A 21,133-nucleotide genomic window follows, 5' to 3' on the forward strand; every position below is an offset into this window, starting at 1 on the left:
ATTTACATAATTTTTACATGACTGTAACTGATATAACAGTTTATATCCTACTTTACTTCCCCTTGACATATTCAGTATTTTCCATATTACAGTGTTTATATTTATCATTTTATTAGCTATATAATGTTCCATCAAGTAGATACATCAATTTACTTAACTATTCCCTTGATCCAGAACAGTTCCAATTTTTAACTATTAAAAAGAACACTGTATGGGGCTTCCCTGGTGGCGCAGCGGTTGAGAGTCCGCCTGCCGATGCAGGGGACATGGGTTCCTGCCCCGGTCCGGGAAGATCCCACATGCCGCGGAGCGGCTGGGCCCGTGAGCCATGGCCGCTGGGCCTGCGTGTCCGGAGCCTGTGCTCCGCAACGGGAGAAGCCACAGCAGCCAGAGGCCCGCGTACCGCAAAAAAAAAAAAAACACAAAAAAGAACACTGTATTAAACATCTTTCTACATATATACTTTATTGAATCAGATTATTAAATTGAAAGTTGCAGTCTCTGTATCCAAGAAGGTTTTATTCAATTACTTTCAGTTTAGACCAACCTGCTGTCACAGCATCCATGTTACAGATCACTTATCTCCTCAACTGACAATTCCAATACATGAATAACAACAACGGAGCATCCTTAAGAATGTCTTGAGCAACTCAGAAAATTCCACAGTAAGCCCACATCTCCCCCCAGATCTTACTATTCCTGAAACTACTTAAATATGACCTTCGGCAAAAGTCATTTTATCTCTCTGGTCCTCAGTGTGGTCATCTGTAGAACTGCAAGATGAAAAAATGTGCTGCAAGGATCAAATAATATAATGCAAGCATTAATAAAACGCTCTGAAGAAACATGACAGTCTTACCAAGGTCTGGATCACTCACATTCGCTAAGCCTGTTTCCTCCCCCGTAAAATGGAGGTGACAGTAGCTACCTAATAAGGTTGTGGTAAAGACTAACTGTGTTAATTATATGAAGTATCTAGCACAGTCTCCTCAAGAGTTCCCTAGATGTTACGTTCCCCTCTAAAAATTATAAAATAGTATTAAGAACTGTTGAGGAACTAGCCTAGTTCCTTTTCAGTAATTGGGATATTAAGAAACTAGTTGTCCAGAGCTGAAGAATGTCTCAGGGAAATGAAAAAAACGTAAGAATATTTCAATCTCAGATGACTATGTCATGTTTAAAGAGTATTAAATGATATGATATTTTACAAGCACTTTGCAGAGATCTTTGGTTTTGCACAAGGTATATGCTGAATTTTATTTTGGAAAAGTTCTTCCATTACACTGATGTCTAAATGTCTCCAGATTTGTCAAAATTATGTTTCCCTTTTTCTCTCTAAACATTTTAGACAAGAAACACTACTGATGTACTTTCTTCTAACGGCTGTCTTTAAATGCAATTCAGTTTATGTCTTGTAGGATCCCACATGAAGAACTATGGCAAAGAAACAGTCAACTACTATAGATAAAAAGCTATCCTGCTATGGTGTCATATGATAGAATCAAATTGCAGTGCTGCCAATCTGGTCCTGTATTACCTTTAACATCTTGAAAAAGCTTGAAAGAAAACAAAGTATGGCCTAGTGTATTCTTAAACTTGCCTCAGCTATAATAATTGAACTTGCCAAAAGAGATGACATTAAAACATAACCTAATCTTGGGCAACTGTAAAAAAGTTATGATTCCTTACAAATAAATTCTCTTCCCCCAACTATCTGTGAAATTCTACAGTGAGCACATAACTCTTTCCTTCCCCTGGGAGTTACAAAGGAAAAATCTGAACACCTTAGTTGCGTTGCTAAATTCAAGTCTCTATCCCTTCTCATTCTTAAGTTTTTGTAAGATTTTCTAACACTTGAAATATGTCTTATTTGGAATATTTTGGACCAGAATATGACTAATCTTAAAGGAGTACTCATTCAACTGTTTCAACAAAAACAGCTTCTGTAAGTGTTTGACAGCCCCTGGCTACCAAAAGGAGAGGATCAACAATTAAAATGTAATTCCCCTTGCCTGTAAAGAATTACCTGCAATGAGAAAGATAATTTAAAACAAGCTTAAAGTTCAGTAAATGCTGAATATTAGTCTGTATTTTTTCAGTAACATGACCATAAAAGGGTATTTTTCTTATCAAGTCCTTAGTTATTTCTAAAGCCTTTTATTGAAGAGCATAGCCTAATCAAGGTAGCATTTTTCCCAATTTTTTGAAAGAAATTTTAAAATTACCATTAAACTAAATCCTTGAGTCATTAATAAAGTGAAGCTATTCACCACTTGGAAATAATCACATTCTCAGAACCAACACATCAGGAACTGAATCAAAAATGAAATAGATTCATTTAATAAATATATAAAACAAATTTATAATTTATAAATAAATTCCTTTCCTAAATATCAGCCATTTAATTTTTGGGCAATAAACTTATTGCCAAACATCTATTGGGGTGGGGTTAGGGGAGGAGTTTATGAACAGACTCCAAACAGCAGAAGGCCTAAGTCAGGTTAAAATGTCCACTTGTAACAAGTAACAAGAAGTATAAGGTAAACCAGAATAAGAACTCTGTGGCAAATCTCTCACCCGGGTCCATTTCTCCAAATAGTTTTTTTTTTTCCCACCATGCTTCTCCTCTGTCTCAACCCCTTTTCCCCTTGCCCTCTCTTTACTTCCAATTGTAATACATAATACTTGAAGACATGCGGACCACAGCTTTTGTGGCATTTTATGTCCTTCCTACCAAGGTCTTTTGCAGATATAATGTTTCCTTTATAAGACGCTTTTGGAAAATGAAAAGCCTTAACAGTATTCAATCTCAGGTATCACACAGACCTCTTCTGAATATTTCATCTCCAGATTTAAATACTATACTCTCTCTCTCATTCTCTCTCTTTTCTTTTTCCCCAAATCCCTGCTACCTTGCTCTCTGCTCCTTCCAGTATTCAGTCCTTAACCTGGTCACAAAAATCTCTGCATCTCTTTTACAGCCCTCTTGTGTGTGCCATAAACTTTGAAGCTGAGACCTTATTGTATATTTTTGGAAGTACTCTTTCCTTCAACTGCAGCTCAGAGTAAAGGCTCTTGGACTCCTGAGTAGCCTGTTGTACTGTGTGTGCATTAGAAAGAGAGAGAGAGAGAGAGCGAGCATGCTGCTTCCCGAGCCTTCAGCCTCCTCGTTATAAAGAACCCTAATTTCCAAGATGCATTTGCTGTAGCATTACAGGAAAGTTAATCTCTGTTAACTGTTCAAAAACTGGAAGAAGGGGGCTTCCCTGGTGGTGTGGTGGTTAAGAATCCACCTGCCAACGCAGGGGACACGGGTTTGAGCCCTGGTCCAGGAAGATCCCACATGCCACGAAGCAACTGAGCCTGTGTGCCACAACTGCTGAAGCCCGCGTGCCTGGAGCCTGTGCTCCCCCACAGGAGAAGCCTCCACAGTGAGAGGCCCGTGCACACAACGAAGAGTTAACCCCTGCTCGATGCAACTGGAGAAAGCCTGAGTGCAGCAACCAAGACCCAATGCAGCTATAAATAAATAAATAAAATTTATTAAAAAACTAGAAGTTGTTTCTATTTTAAAAAATCAACTTAACTGTATTTTTTTATCTTAAAACGCTTTCAGTGCCTTTACGTCAACGTCAGAAGTCAACGTCTTTCTATGTCCGTTGTAAGCACTCAGAGAAAATCCTCTGCTAAGGCACTCCCTTACTTCACTGTTTCCACGGTTGATTTGCTTGCTTTTGAAAAAAATAATTTGCTTACTGAGAAGAACTGACATTTTGCTCCTCTTCTGACTATTTTCTTTGCACTATGTGAGAGGGCTATGTTTTCAGGTGTTCACAATAACCTTAATTTCAGTGCTGTCATCCTGCCCGTCAGTGTCCATCCGTCCCCCCCACCCCCCCGCCCGTTTTGGTATAGTTTTTATTGAGATTTTACAAGGCAAGGTACCACTCATTTTAAATCTTCTCTTTTTATGGTATACATATAATTTGAGCTAATATAAAATTAATGCTAGTATTTATTCTATGAGTGAAAAACAACATGGAATACATTTATAATGTCGCTCATGACTATAACTGGCACCCTGCATAAATAAGAAAAGGTCTAGAACAGACAGTCATACAACCATGGAGGCTCTTGCAACTGAGTTCAAAGGGTGTAGTTCAAAGACTATTGCTTACTTAAATATCTACTCATACAAAAGAGAGTCTGGGGCTTCCCTGGTGGCGCAGTGGCTGAGAGTCCGCCTGCCGATGCAGGGGATGCGGGTTCGTCATGCCCCGGTCCGGGAAGATCCCACGTGCCGCGGAGCGGCTGGGCCCGTGAGTCATGGCCGCTGAGCCTGCGCGTCCGGAGCCTGTGCTCCACAACGGGAGAGGCCACAACAGTGAGAGGCCCGCGTACAGCAAAACAAAAAGAAAAAAGGGAGTCTGCATACTCAGAGGATGGTCTCCAACTTAACTTAAATATTAAAAAAACACTTTCCTGATTTATATTCTATCCCTAACAACTTACATATAAGAAATTTACTTAAAACAGTTAATAGGCATTATGGGGAAATGAAGAGTGGAAGTTAAGGTCCTATTCCAGAAAGCCTTAGGCTCCTGCTGAAGAACAAACTGTGGTACAGCCATGCTGTGGAATACTACTCAGCCATAAAAATGGATGAACTACTGATACACACAAGAACTTGGATGGGTCTCAAACACACGGTGAGAGAAAAAAAGTCATCCTTAAAAAGATCACGTACAATATGGTTCCATTATGTGGCATTTTCAAAATGACAAAATTATGGAGGTGGAGAACAGATTAGTGGCTGCCAGGGATTACACAGGGAGGGAAGACAGTGACTGTAACTGCGAAGGGTAGCACAAGAGAGATCTTCACTGTGATGGAACTCTTCTGCATCAGGACTGTGCTGGTGGTTACCTGAATCTACACATAATAAAATGAAATAGAATTACACATATTCATTGAACCAATGTCAACTTCCTGGTTTTGATATTGTACTACAGTTATGCAAGATGTAACCAGTGGGGGGAAAGGTACATGGGATCACTGTACTATATTCGCAACTTCCTGTGAATCCATAATTATTTCAAAGTAAAAAATTTTTTTTTAATTCCTGTTGGAGAAATAAAGCTTATATACATGAAATTTTTTTTTTTTTTTTGGCCGTACACGGGCATCTCAGTGTTGTGGCCTCTCCCGTTGCGGAGCACAGGCTCCGGACGCGCAGGCTCACGGCCATGGCTCATGGGCCCAGCCGCTCCGCGGCATGTGGGATCTTCCCGGACCAGGGCACGAACCCGTGTCCCCTGCATTGGCAGGCGGACTCTCAACCACTGCGCCACCAGGGAAGCCCCATGAAATTTTTTAAATAGTTACCGCAAGTGGATCTAAAGAACAAGTAATTAAGAAATATTATTGAACTGCATCTCTATTTAACATTCTGGTCAACAGGAAAAACTGGATGGACTAGAGGCTTAAAGATCCAAACTCCTGTCCCGCTCCACTATCGTCTACGTGATCCGGAGCCTCAGTGTTTTTCATTTCTAGAATATAAAATACCCATTTGCCTTTTTTCCCCCCAGGTTTATTACACTCAACAGAATAATGTCTGTAAAACCCTAAAGAATAAATAGGTTGTACCTTAGGATAAAGAGAAGGAGCATGGCCTTTCAGATCACAAAGACCTCACTTCAAAACCACAGCTCCACTCTGGACTGTCTCTATGCTCTTAAGCAAGTTACTTAATCTCACAAAATCTGTTTCCTCACCCATAAAGCTGGAATGATATTACAGTGTGATTAAACAAAATACTTCAGAGGGTCTTACTCAGAAATAATTCTGAATAAGTATTGTTACCCCTATTAATTATTTTTCCAAAACATTTTTAATTACCATAAAATATAAAATCTATTTAATCAAAACTCTTCAGAGAAGGAAAGTATAGAAGGTTCAATCAATCACGTATCAATTTGCCTTTTGTAATACAGTCAGCATCTATTTAACAGGGCTTTTTGGTTACTGAATCACTTACTTCACAGGGCAAGTTATCAACATAATAAATATCAATTGATGGCCCAAACTCCTTTGTTTACATTAATTTCTTAAATTAATGACACTCTCACCTAGGGTTTAAAAATCTTGCAGCCTAAAAAGAATAAAATAAAAATCTTGCAGCCTTATGAAAAGTATTCATTGATGTTATAATGACTGAGTTTGATCTACACAGTACATGTAGCACAAAACTCTTAGCTGATAAGACTATCTTTTGATTTCACTTTCTCCATTTACCTCATTCCCTTTTGTTAGTGTAAAAAAAAGTGAGTTTCCTATATGATGAATATTTCAGAGGAAGAAAAAGAATCCTTATGTTATGAAAGTTTTCCTGTTACGCCAAATACAGCGTATGTTCAGATAATGAAAACAGACTTGACCACCTCACTTACTCAGTGGTCACTGGCTTGACAACCCTCCCTCTCCAGAACACAACACCAAACTCAGAACTAAACTCCATGAACTTAAAGTCTGTGCAGCTTATTTTCAGGATGCCCTTGAGTCCTCACTCAGAACCTATTTCTTATTTAAGTAGAATTCCAACTATTAAATCTTATGACTCTGATTAGTTCCTGGCTTAAACAAATCAGCCATAAAAAAAAACATTTTGGGAACAACCAGGTAAATCTGATTATGGACCGGTTTTGGATATTAGGGAATTATGGCCATTTTTATTAGGTTAATAATAATATTGTGGTTATACAGTTATGACCTTATTTTTTATTAGAGATGCATACTAAAGTATTTAGGAGTAAATATCATGATGTCTGTAATTATTTTTAAATAGTTCAGAAAAAAATTAATGAAGTAAATATGGCAAAAGGTTACAACCTAAGTTTCGAGACTATGAATGTTTATTATACTCTTTCTCCTAGTTTCCTGTATGTTTTAAATTTTTCATAATAAAAAATGTTTCAATGTTTTTTAACTCCATGACAAAGATTGCCTGTCTGGTTTCCTATCCCTGCCTAAGAAAGTGAAATCAGGGTCAGAAGCAGCAAGTGGAGAAGAGGGGGAGGGTAGCTGCAATGAGGCATGTTGAGAGTTGTAAGGAATGCAAACTGATAGCCTGACAGTGAGGGAGCAGACACCAGGATGATACTCTAGTACATAAAATTCAAACAAAGCTCTGGGGCCATTAAGGCAGGAGCTATTCCGGCTATCTAGCGTTACAAACCAATATAATAATTAACAGAGATTGAGATTCTCGTGTTGCTTTTTATTACTGACTGCTTAACTGTGGTATTTTATTACCTTATATAAAAATAAGCTTGCTGTACACTTGAAACTAATACTGTAAACCAACTGTTTGGTTTACAATTTAAAAAATTTAAAAAATTAAATTTAATTCAATTTAAAAAAACACAAGTTACCAAAAGGTGAAAAGAAAAAAAAATTACATGTACATAATATATAAGCAGAACTCTACAATTAGCAATATACACATGTAAACTTTGCCAATATTCCCAAATGTCTATTTCAAACGACAAAGTTTATATACATTAAATAAGCACTTCCATGTTCTTACTTATCACATAAATGGTAACAAGGAATGCACAGAGTGTAATCAATGAACCCTTATTGCAAGCTAACCGATTTTCTGCTTTTCCACACAGTATTGCAATGAAAACCATTCCACATACAATTTCTTCCTTCTTTTGGAATATTTACTTGGGACAGTATCCCAGAACTAAGATTAGTGGGTCAAAGGAACGAACATGTTACCAAGCCGTATTCCGCTTCATACTCTACCACACCACAAGCATACACTCATTTCACTGCAACCTTATCTTAGGCATTGGTTAAACTTTTCTCCCCACATTACAGAGACATAATCAGTATCCAAAAACTGCACGTAATTGATGTATACAGTCTGGTGAGTGTGGACATACGTATACATTCATGTTACGATGATCACAATCCAGGTAACAGGCTTATCCTTCATCCCCAAGGTTTCCTGGTTAAGCTTTTACTGTGGTAATTCAGCAGCTGTAAAATAGTATCTAACTTGAAAACGCTAATAAAACAATTAACAAAAAACGCAGCGTTTTTCCTTATGTTCCTTCACCCACAGCGTTTACCCTTCGACAACTCTTCACAAGTCAGTTACTCTTCTGGGACTTTGTGTGTCTCCAAATGAAAAGCATCAACCTCCCGAGTACTCATGGAAGGGAACATTAAAGCAAGAGGGGCCATTTCTCACACACAAGATTGTCACAACGTCAAGACTGAGAGGTTCCAGTTAGTGAGCTCACAGGAAACAGGCATTCAAGTGTATTTTAACCCAGACACCCAACTTTTAAAACTCCTTAACCCAGATATCTAACTTTTAAGACTACCATAAATAAACAAAGGCAACAGTAAGAAAGAATATATGTTTATTACAGGATGAACTATAACAAACTAGAAAACTAGAACCACCTGAATGCCCGTCAATATGGGAATAGCTGAATAAATTACGGCACATCTATGCCATGGAATATTCAGCAGGAATTGGAGCTGATGTATTATTAACATAGTAAGATGTCCATGATCTATTGTTACAGAAGAAAGCAAGAAACTGTGTGATGATCACATAATTCTTTTTTAATTTTTAAAGGAAAACCCTACCTATGTATTATAAGCATTTGTGCTTATCACTACAGAGAAAGGTGAAGAAGATGCAGCAAACTGATAACATGGTTCCTTCAGATGGGGGAGAAGGGGAAGTGGGTCCCTTCTTCATATTCCTCTATATTATCTGACTTATTATCTGGCTTGTTGGTAACTTTTAAATGTCCACAGATAGTAAAGATTTTTTTAGTGGAAGATGGTACTAGATATCTCTCATGCCAATTAACTCCCAAAGTATACAATCCTATGAAGCAAGGTTTACAAAGAGGTCACTGAATCTTTAATGAATGGTTAAATTATGTCCAATATGCCCCAGGAGTAGATAAGATGGTTTTGTAAGGTTAACAACAAAAAGAGCTAATACTTTTAAGAGTTTTGACACAAAGGAGCAAATAGGAAAAAAAACTTTAACTTATGTTAGACACCTCAGCCCCCCAACCCCAATCTGGATAATTGAAACATTATATTATCCAAATCACTGAGCTGTGCCACACTCCCAGCAAGAGTGTGAGAGAATGTACCCTGAACCCTCCTCCCACTCACTTCTAGACTCATTCTAGTGAACTGGCAGCAATCTCCAAGAAAAGGATCCCTAGTCTATGAGTACCCAAAGAGCACGAATCTTACTAATCAATTTCCTGCCCAAAAGAAAACAGGAAAAAGCACTAAAGAGCATTCTAGCCAGTCTCTGCTCTCTAAGGGAAATCTTCTAATGAAGGGGAAAAGAACATTTTAGGAGGCAGAGGCCCAGCTTTTCAATTTATCCAAGCTTAACGTTTTAATCAACGTGTGTTATGTGCTACAGTTCTTAAAATATGGCTCTTTATTGACTGAAAATACTCACACAAACTTTAAAAGGGCATTATCAATGTTCCCAAGGGAGTGACAGCAATGCCAACACTCGTGATTAGGAACAATGTTCATGTGTGCACCCATCATAGCAGGGAAGTCGCCATCCAAATTAGTCACTCAGCACCACCGTGAGGTGGGTTTTTTAAATATTATAATCACTTTTGAAATTAGCATATGAAAAAAAACAAATCTTAAACACTGCTCAATTAAATAATTCAAAATCTTCACAGCAGAAAAGAATCCTGCTTTTAAACATACCATGCCTACAATCTTCATCAGCTTGCCCATAGTTTTTCTGCAAAATAAAAGATACAAGATAAAGTTAAGTAGTTCAAGGGCTGCTTAAAACAGATTTTATCAAAAAGCTCAGCTTTGTTTCAAAGTTTAATCACTAATGTTGCAAATTTAATATGCACAGAATAAAGCTACCTCTGGCCGAGGTTTACACAACATTCTACAAACAGACATTACAGTACACTTCCCTAGGCCATTTATTCACACTCCTCCCCTCGCCCTCTCCAACCTCAAGCCACCAGAAATCTCTTCCCCATCCTCACTCTCAGCTAATGACTTCACTGAGTAAACTGCAGCCCTGAGAAGAGACTTTCCACGGATGGCCACTACCATGGCTGCCCGCTTCCCGGCACACCGTGCCTTCCACCTGTTACCAGGTGAGCCATCGCTGTTCCTTCCTAAAGCCCATCCTACCACCTGTGCAGATCTGTTCCAGGGCCTACTCAAGAACAGCGCTCCAGCAAGCTTCTTCTATTTCTCCTACATCATTAATTTTTTGTTTTCTAACGGTTCAGTCCTAGAAACAAACATGCTCTTAGTTCCCTCATCTGAAAAGATCCTTCTCTTCACTTCACTTCTCCCACCAGCTACCATTCCATTTTTTTGTGCTTCAGTGGGGCAAACTCCTCAAGAATTGTCTGTATCATGTATTTCAATTCCCTTCCCGCTGACTTTCTCTTAAACTCTCTTTTATTAGGCTTTCACCCACCACTCCATGGAAGCTGCTCTCATGGAGGTCACCAGTGACTGCCAGTGGATCCAGTTAGATACACTTACATGTACCCATTTAGACACACTGTCATTTCTCAGTCAATTCTCAACCCTCACGACTCCACCCACAGCAACCGACACTGAATCTTCCCTCCTTTGGACACAGGCCTTCTTTGATTGGTTCCTAGGACATCTTACTCTCTTAGTTTTCCTTAACCTCACGGGCTGCTTTTCAGGATGCTTTGCTTCTCCTCCCAACCTCTTAAACTAGTGCCACAAGACTAAGTCCTCAGCCCGCCCCTTCTCTCTACCTATACTCATTCCCCTGCTGACCTGACCCAAGTCTAAGACTTTATATATCATCTACAGGCCACAGACTCTCCAATCAACATCTTTAGCCCAGACCTCTCTCCCAAACTCCAGACCTGCATTTCCAACTGCTTATTCAACATCTCCAGCTGGATATCTAAACGTCATCTCAAATCAGTATGTCCAAAATGAACTCTTTCCCATCTCCCCACCTACAGCCCTCTCATCTCAGTGTAAGGAAACTCCACGCTTCCAATTGCTCAGACAAAAAAAGGGCAAAGTAAGTAAACTATGCCTGCTCCATATCTCTCACTCCCTGCCTTCAGTACATTAGGACATCTGCTTCGTTCTATCTTCAGATTGTAACCAGAACAAACCACTTCTCACCATCTCCACTGCTAGCATTTTGATCTGAGCCACTTCACCGCTGGCCTAGATTATTCTAACAGCTTCCAAACTAGTCTCCCTGCATCTGCTCTTATTCTTTTACAGTCTATTCTCAACACAAAGGCCAAATAACTCCTATTAAAGCAGACCATGCCACTCCTCTGCTCAAAATCCCAGCACAGTGTCCCATCTCAAGTAGAGCAGACACCAGCCCTTACAGTGGCCTGAAGGGTCCCACAGGATCTAGCCCTGTTGCACTCTCCCCCTTGGGCACGTTACTCCAGCACAAGGGCCTCCCAACTGTTCCTCAGACGTGGAAGGCATGCTTCCGCCTCGGAAATTCCGCACTGACTGTTCCCTCTGCCTGTAACGATCTTCTTCCAGATTTCAACATGGCTCACTTCCTTACCTCCTTCCTATCACCTTATCATGAGGCCCATCTTAACCCAATTTAAAACTGCAACCCTAACCCTAACCCTAGTAACCCTCTATTCTACTTTTTTTTCCATGCAGACTGTTACCTTCTAACAATCTAAAGTGTTTACCTATTTATAATGCCTATGGTTTATTGTCTGCCCCCCCCACTAGAAAAAGTACTATGAAGGAGGGATCTTTCTCTTTCTCTTTCACCAACGTATAGCAGATACCTAGAACAGCGTAAACATTCGTTGAACTGAGTGAATAATATTGCTTGAAATATTTGTTGAATGGAGTGAATAATCCAAAATGCTATACGATAGTAATACTTTCAAGGCTTAAAAACACAGTTACTTGCCATCAAAGATATTCAGCAATCACTAGCCACTTCACTCATGTCCTTAGCCCAGAATGTGGTGATTTGTAGCAGCAGTGATCAGCAATAGTCCACTCACAGAAAACAGACATTTTACATGGTTCAGCACTGGCTCATTGACAGTGTTTACTCACCAGCTGCAAAAAGGAGGCGATTCTGTAAAGAAGACTCTCGATTTTGATGCTTTCTATCTCCAGTGGACACGGCCCTGTGAAGTCAGCCATGGAGTACTGGCCAAGAGAAAGGAGCGCCTCTGTGCAGTGCTTGAGGGTCATTTCATAGTCCTGTCTCTTAAGTGATTCACACGCTTGTTCACATGACTTCTCAGCTCTTCTGTCTTCCATGACTCAGGGACAAAAATCCTAAAGACAGGGAGAAAGAACAAATCAGAAAAGGTTTTAAAAAGTTACTAATTATCAATTCTAGCCCCATTCCTAACTCAACTGGCCCAACTAGCTATCTGAATAGTTACTCTCAAGCAGCCTTTTGATCAAGGTCAGAGCTGAGGAGCAACTACTGACGCTACAAACTCTATGCTTCTCCTTTCTATTTTATGAAGTCTTCACTAAAATTCAAGCAAAATATCAACCGTAAGTCAGGATCATGCCAACAATACATCAAATTTATAAATGAAACATGATGCTGAATATTACAAAGTGTAATAAGCCATGAAGGCGTCTCTTTTTTTTTAAAACCAGAAGGTGCAAAAATGTTTCTTATCCCAGCCTCCTATTTTCGGTCTTATAATTCTGTAACTGAGACTGCAGAGAATCAAAGTCCATACCATGTAGGATTTTTCCCACCAGTACAAAACACTGGCTCAAGGGCAAGTTTGAACTGGCTATTAATTCAGTTCAGCAAACATTTCCTGAGGCCAGGCCCTGTGTTAGCAGCACTAAACTCAATGAGGAAGCACGTCATCACTCCTTTCGAGAAACTCAGATTCTAGCAAGACAGGCAAAGCACAAGTGAAAAATGACGAGAAATACCTTCCATCTGCCGAAAGGCATGAGCTGGCCTCAGAAGAAGAACACCAGTTCACTGTGCAGAGATGACAGGAGAGCACAGGGGAGCTCTTCAGAGAGAATATGCACGAGAAACCACCACGGCAGAGAAAGCACACGATACACTCCACGTGTGTCAGAGAAGGAGGGAGAGGAGCTAAGAATGCCCTCCAATGCCACAAGAAGTGAGGGCTTTATTCCATAGCAATGGAGCATGATGGGAGGCGTTTAAATAAAGAAGGAACCTATCGGGCAGTCCAGTGGTTGGGACTCCGCGCTTCCATGGCAGAAATGGGCGGGGGGAGCGTTTGATCCCTGGTTGGGGAACTAAGATCCCGCAGGCAGCATGGTGCGGTCAAAAAAAAAAAAAAAAAAGAAGGAACCTATCATGTAGAAGTCCTGTGAACAACTGGTGAGAAGCAGGCATTGCCATTAATAACAGACCACTAAGCAGTCCAAGTAATAGAGATTGAGAATTCAAGCGCAGCCTCTCCTGAGCTCTATCACTCATAATGCAGGGAGCAGAAAACCTGGGCAAAGAAGACCTAAAACCCTTGGACCTGAGAGTCACAACACTGCTTCGGAGGATCACCCTTGCTGACCTCTTATCACCATCTCTGTCGGGATGGAGACTGCTCTTCTTGCCTGTTCCCACCCTCGCTCACTCTCCCCACTTTCTACCTTACCAAATGGCCCAAGGTACAGGTCTCCTCCATCTTTCCAAAGCTCCATTTATGCCACTTCGCTTTTAAGAAGGACCCACGTTAGTGCCTGTTTTCCTAACCAAAAGAAATCCAAAGAGGATATCTATTTTTACAAAAAAGGGGGGAAAGTGAAAACAGTGTTCGGCGTGTGTTTCGCAGCAGCCCTTACAGAGGCAATCCGCACTGTGAGCTGCAAAAGTGGGTGCAAGGGGCACCGCCCAGCTCCTTCCCGGGAACCACACTCAGCACCTCAGCATCAAGCCACCATAGCTCTGAACTGTCACTGGACTTCTGTGCTTTAGCTCAATTTATTTTGTGCATCCGTTAGCAAGATGTGTCCTATGGTCACTGCTTCTTCGCTTTACGCCATGTCGGCTTATGGAAGGTTTCCTGGGAATGCTCTGCTTTCAGTCATTGGGGGAAACCCATACTTACTGTCCTCCCGCCTCCCTCCAGCCTGCATATCCACTCTCGGCCTGGCCTTTCCAGCTCTGAAAAGACAACCTGGCTCCGCCCTCTGCCGCCTATATACTGCAGTGAAAGATGAGGGGAGAAGCTGACAGGCAGACAAAAGGCAGCAGCAGTGAGTGAGGCCTGATGACAGACATCGGAAGAGTTCCAGGCCCCTTCAACTTTTGAGATGTTTTGTATAACAAAAAATGTAGAAACACCTAAGGGATGGGATGAGAAAGAGCTCAAAATGGATTTCAGTATTTGTCAGCGTTTGTTAAATATGGGTGGTACATACACGGGGTACAATGTAATATTCTCCACTTTTCTAAGTATGAAATTTTTATTAAAAAAAATACCAAAATACGGTTTTTAAAATTACAGGATATTTAAAATGTTTATACATTTGACAAGTTAACACAAAAAATGAAATCTAATTGTGTTATTCACAAGGTAATCCAACAAATATTTAGAGTATTGTATCCTCAGGCATTAACATGGCCTCCCTTTAAACTTCCTCAGCTCTCCCTCAGTGGGCTATAATTCCCAGTTTACTTTAGGGGAACTTAAATATTTAAGTTATAGTTGGTGTTTATGTCCCTTATACAAACATGCATTAATTTGGGGAAATCAATTATCAAATAAACATCAAAAGTAATCATTTCTACATTACTAACGTGACTTTGCCCATTAGAGATCAGAATGGCATTACAAGATCATCAGTAACTTATTCTATAGGCCAGAGCTGATGCTATTGACATTTTGGGCTGAACAATTCTTTGTTGCGGAAGGCTGTCCTGTGCTTCATAAGATGTTTCAGCAGCATCCTGGCCTCTGACCACTAGGTGCCAGGAGCACGTCTCCTGACTTACAACAACTAAAGATGTCTATCTCCAGACATCAGCAAACGTCCCCTGGGAGGCAAAATCATTCCTGGTTGAGACCTACTGATATGAACAAGCATACAGTGTTTGCTTGCCCAATAACAGCAACAGAAGATGGATACATCCATGGATTCCAAAGGTCCTAGAATTAGCAAATCTCCTCTATAAAACTCCTAGCCCACATCTAGAAAGTATTACAAAAAGAAGGAAAATGAAACGAAAAACTAACAACACATGAGCTAAAATCTTTGCTAGGGAGAGAACACAGCACAGTGATCCAAAGCACAGACTTGGAGCCAGAGGACTTACATTCAGAACTCACCAGCTGTCACTCACCAACTGTGTCACTCACCAGCTGTGTGACCTGGAGCAAATGACTTAGCCTCAAGTATCTCAACTTGCTCACCTCTAAAATGGGCAAGAAGACAACTAATACCTACCTCCTATGGTTATTTATTTTCACTTAAGAATTAAGTGAAATAATACGTGTAAAGTGCTTAAAAGAATGCCTGGCATACAGTGAGTGCTCAGTAAGTGTTAGTTAGCTATTGTTATTTCACTAAAATTCCATATTTTCAATTTATACAAAATGGAAATCACTTTACAGATTTCAACATACAACACTGTATTCATAGAAAATAAAATATCATGCTATGTAACTACTTTATCTACTTGACAGAGGAATTATTTTCACCCATTTTCTCCATCTCGATAAAATAATAATGGTTATGATTATGCAATCATAATAATGATTATGCTCCCCAATAGCCATTGGAGAAACAAGTGTACTTGTACGTCGCTGACGAAGACAAGCTAACCCCTAAAACTGGCTCTGAGGGGAGATCACAAAGACTACCGTCAACATTAATCACCAAACATATTAGCCAGGGATATCTCAATAAAAGTAACACAGAAGTAGAGATTAGGGACAGAATTACTAACTCTGGGAGCTATGGGGGGAAGTGACTTAATTTCAAGAGTTAATGTCTCTGATATGGAGGCTCAGGTGCCCACCTCAGCACTGGATATGAAGATGCCTACCACAATTACGTTTGTTAATTAATCAGGTCCCAACAGTTCATTTCTAACTGCTGTCTCCCTGACCCTCACTGCAGGTACTTCTGTAATGTAGCTCTCCATACAAGGCAGGTCTCTGGTAACTGTCTTCCCTGGTTCTTCAGAAAACAGCGTGACCTGGCTACACATACTCCTGAAGAAGTTCAAGTGCCTTCTTGAAAAACATAAAATAAAAACTGCCAGACGAGGTCAAAGAGAGACAATGTCTCAAGCCACGCTAAAATGGACTACAAAAAACACAGATCTAGAAACTACCTCTACACGAGGCCAGCTCCCAGACACACCTCACCATGTAGCCGACACTCTTGGCCAGGATACACGGATACACCCGTGTCTACAGCACGCGACCCTGCTACGTGGTGGACAGACACTGACCAAGCTGGGTCTTGTACAGCCTCTGCCACGGGGACAGAAAGGCCTGGAGAAGGGCGCTGAGTCGCTTGAACCCACCAGTGTGGGAAGAAGCACCACGTCCACCCATTGCAAGGGCCACCCCTATTTGCCTCGACTCTTTCTCTTCGTGTTAAAAATTATCCAACTTTCACCAAAAGAATACACAACACTAACTTTCTGCAAACTCCTGCCCCTGTGGGGAACGGCATTCCTGGAGGATGTAACTTCACCGACAAAAAAGCTGGAATCAGTAACCAAGATTCTAATTCAAATCCATTAACCCCTGTGATCTGTTGCCGATCTACAAAAAGAGCCTAATAGCATATTAGTCGTTTGACCAGCCAGCGTCCATCCCTTTTTCTGGTGATAAAAGCCCACAAATTCCCTCAGAGTAGGTACCTCTCTCCGACTCTCAGTCGGCATGGCTCCAGTGGGGTCGACTCTGCCAAAAAGCCAGGGGTGCCATGTGACCAGAACTGGCCAATCCCAGTCTCACAGCCTCAAACAGCGATTGGCTCCAGGTCAGACATGTGACCCCATAAGAGCCAATGAGACATCATGAGACTTTTGCTGAGGCTTCTGGGAAAGAGACAGGCACTCTTTCCGGCTGAATCTAAACGCTGACAGGCTACAGGGGGTGAATATGCTACAGCCATTTTTGTAACATACAGCTCCTGCAACTGAACTCCATACAAGGAAAGGCAGAGTTGACTCGTGGGGAGAACCTGAGTCCTGATGACTTTACTTGAGCCCTGAATCCAGCCAGCTGTGCCTGACTTCGCAGTTAGGTGAGCCTAACTCAAACTTCTTTCCAGCTTAAGCCAATTTAGGTTGGTATTTCAGGCAGCTGAAGCGAATTGATGTATATGTGTATATCTGATTAGTACCTCACAGGATGTGAAAAATGGAATGAACTGACAGTTGTCTTGTAAAACAGTGTATATACACATGATTATTAAAAACACTGGTCACAGGTATTGATTAATAATAAGTGCAAAGAGAAAAAAGTGGGCATGGGAGAGAAATGACTTACTGTGATACGTGGTTATTCCGACTCTTGAAAATATTCCAAAACATTTGTTTAAACAATTTTATCATAAAGCTATTTCAGCAATAATAATAAAAATAATAACAAGAGCCATTTGCTGAATGCCTACTGTGGGCCAGAGGCTGTTGAAATGACTATATTATGTAATCTGCTTGATTCCTCATAAACGACCTTACAAGGTGGATGTTATTATTATCATTCCCACTAACAGATAAGGAAACTGAAGCACAGAGAAGTTAAGTTACTCACCCACAGTTACACTGTTAATAAAAGGCAGGATTCAAATGCAGACATTCTGATGCAACTCGTGCTTTTAGCCATGACACTGAATCTGAACCTACACTCAAAGTTCTCATGCTGTTCCAGTGAAGCAGAAACTCAAACTCAGGCACTCCCAAAAGCATCAAATGTGAATGTAATATTTTAACCCTGGAAGAGTCTTAAGGACTAATTCCTACATAGTTGTGCATTATGAAAGTATACATATTTAACCACATTAGTGATCATCATTTTTTTAAAAAGTGTGAAAACCCTCACAAACCTCAATCAATTGCATTCTTTGGTTAAACAGAAGTCCTAGGTGTTGCCAAGACTAAGGAGCATATTATATAGTACTACCTTGCCAGAAAATAACATTTGCACCTTCCACAAAGTCAACTTTATGAGAACATTCCCATCACTAAGTTACTTTTCACCACTTTTATAGAACAGAAACTTATTTTAAAATCTACCCATCTTAGTATAATATAAAAAAGAAAAAAATTTATGCATTGGACTTTCTCAAAATTAAACCTTTTTGCTCTTTGAAAGACACTATTATGTTAGAAGGATAGGAAGCCAAGCTAAAGACTGAGAAAAAAACAACTGCAAATCACATACCTGAAAAAGGATTTGTATCCAAATATATAAAGAATTCTCAAAACTCAACAGTAAGAAAACAACCCAATTAAAAGCTAGGCAGGGCTTCCCTGGTGGCGCAGTGGTTGAGAGTCCGCCTGCCGATGCAGGGGACACGGGTTCGTGCCCCAGTCCGGGAAGATCCCACATGCTGCGGAGCGGCTGGGCCCGTGAGCCATGGCCGCTTGGCCTGCGTGTCCGGAGCCTGTGCTCCGCAACGGGAGAGGCCACAACAGTGAGAGGCCCGCATACCGCAAAAAAAAAAAAAAAAAAAGCTAGGCAAAACATTTTAACGGGCACTCCACTAAGAGGATCTAATGATGGCAAATAAGCACACGAAAATATGTCCAATGGCATTAGTCATCAGAGAAATGCAAATTAAAACCATGATAAGATATTACCACATACCTATTAGAATGGCTAAATTAAAATCACTGATAGTATCAGTGATGTGGAATAGGGGGAATTCTCATACATTGCTGCTAGTGGGAGAATATAAAGTGGTACAGACACTCTGGAAAAAGGGCTGACAGTTTCTTATAAAGTTAAAAATATACCCACTATATCACCCAGCAATCCCCTCTCCCCAGAGACAGCTACCCTAGAGACAGAGAAATGAAAACTATGTTTGCACAAAAGTCTGTACACAAATGTTTACAGCAGCTCTATTCGTAACTGTTAAAAATTGGAAACAACCCTAATGTCCTTCAATGAGTGACAATGGAAAACTACTCAGTAATAAAAAGGAATAAACTTTCAATACATGCAATAACTTAGATGAATCTCAAAGACAGAGTAAAAGAACCCAGTCTCAAAAGCTTACATGTATGATTCCATTTATATGAAATTCTCAAAAAGACAAAACTATAGGAATGGAGAAAAGATCAGTGGTTGCAGAGGTTATAGGATGGGGACAGTTAACTATAAAAGGATAGCATTAGGGAATTCTGGAGAGTGATAATATTATTCTGTATTCTGATTGTAGTGATGGTTGCACAAACTACAAGTGTGAAATTAACAGAATAAAAGAAAAAAGTTAGTTTTAGTGTATGATAATTTTAAAAATAAAATTTTTAAATTATTTTTAAAATATGAATCCCAATATCACAATGGACACGGTTTTTAAAAACTGGAAAGAGGGGCTTCCCTGGTGGCGCAGTGGTTGAGAGTCCGCCTGCCGATGCAGGGCACACGGGTTCGTGCCCCGGTCCGGGAAGATCCCACATGCCGCGGAGCGGCTGGGCCCGTGAGTCATGGCTGCTGGGCCTGCGTGTCCGGAGCCTGTGCTCCACAATGGGAGAGGCCACAGCAGTGAGAGGCCCGCGTACAGCAAAAAAAAAAAAAAAAAAAAAAAAAAAAAAAAAAAAAACTGGAAAGAGATAAAGAAGGATAAGTTTGTTAATAAAAGGAAAACCTGGGCTTCCCTGGTGGCGCAGTGGTCGAGAGTCTGCCTGCCGATGGGGGGAACACGGGTTCGAGACCTGGTCTGGGAGGATCCCACATACCACAGGGCAACTGGGCCCGTGAGCCACAACTACTGAGCCTGCGCGTCTGGAGCCTGCGCTCCGCAACAAGAGAGGCCACGGCAGTGAGGGGCCCACGCACCGCGATGAAGAGTGGTCCCCGCTCGCCGCAACGAGAGAAAGCCCTCGCGCAGAAACGAAGACCCAACACAGCCAAAAATAAATAAAAAATAAATAAAAATAAATAAATTTAAAAGGGAAATCTATACATTTCCCTTTCTGCAAATGCAGGTTTTCAAGGCAAGAGCAGAGCCTCAGAAAGAATGTCTGCAAACAGAACAATCACTAGTTCACTAGGTACAAAATGTAGGATACTTTTGAAGAATCCCATCACAGCTAGATAACTGGTCCAGGACCAAAAGTAAATACTGGAAGAAAAATGAAGTCAACAGTGTACCACCGAGGTGGCAGGCAGACTGGCCTGGACTAAGACATGTTCAGTAATAGATAATAAGGGAGGTGATTTGTAAGCACCATTCTCGTCCCACTGTGGACTTCCTTCTGCAACAGTGTAAGGATAACCGCCAGATCATCTTGAAATCAAGTCATGAAATATACTTTTATATTTTTAAAAATCAATTATTGTCCTAAATTAACTTTTCTTATTAATTCAGTCATGGTCCTCTTTTACTTCTAAAAAATTAAATCTTATTTGATTAGAGACAGACTTCAAAAAATAAAAATAAACTGTGATCAAATAGCAGGAACAAACAGTAGTAACTAAAATTTCTTCAATCTAAACTGAAGATGATTTCTGTATCTCTGTCTTTTACATTTGTCTCCATTAGGGGAAAAAAATTATCTACCTCATAATTAACTTGGCTGGAATGAATCAGACTGCATTTGTAAAGGTTTCAGAAGACCAATGAGCTGTGCTAAACATTACCACTATCCACCTGAGCAGAAATTACTATACATAAGTTTCTTTACATAACGAACAAAACAAAAATTTAAACAAAAGAAGAACTACTAGAAAAAAAATTAGAGATTCATTTTTTTAAGTCAGTAATTTGCCTTTAGTCAGTAGTTTGCCTCATACATTATTATTTTCCCTGTGGAAACCCAATTATTATCCTGAAAACAAGACCACTTTAGAAAGTAAATGCATTGTGACAAAAGAAAGAAAAAGCAGAT

The 21,133-nt window shown here is 40.3% G+C and overlaps 1 protein-coding gene across 4 annotated transcripts in view; it reads right to left on the bottom strand.

Moving 5' to 3' along the window:
- HELZ (helicase with zinc finger) overlaps positions 1 to 21,133 on the bottom strand; it is a 152,963-nt gene that overhangs the window by 117,210 nt on the left and 14,620 nt on the right. For all 4 annotated transcript variants that reach the window (XM_060133081.1, XM_060133086.1, XM_060133083.1 and 1 more), the window contains 2 exons: positions 12,154 to 12,381; positions 9,784 to 9,820 (listed from right to left, as the gene is read on the bottom strand). In XM_060133081.1, coding sequence (XP_059989064.1) covers positions 9,784 to 9,820; positions 12,154 to 12,363 — 247 coding nt within the window. In that variant the 5' untranslated portion in view covers positions 12,364 to 12,381. The remainder of the gene's footprint in view (positions 1 to 9,783; positions 9,821 to 12,153; positions 12,382 to 21,133) is intronic.

This window comes from Lagenorhynchus albirostris, chromosome 20 (assembly GCF_949774975.1).
Source record: "Lagenorhynchus albirostris chromosome 20, mLagAlb1.1, whole genome shotgun sequence".
Classification (NCBI taxonomy): Eukaryota; Metazoa; Chordata; class Mammalia; order Artiodactyla; family Delphinidae; genus Lagenorhynchus; species Lagenorhynchus albirostris.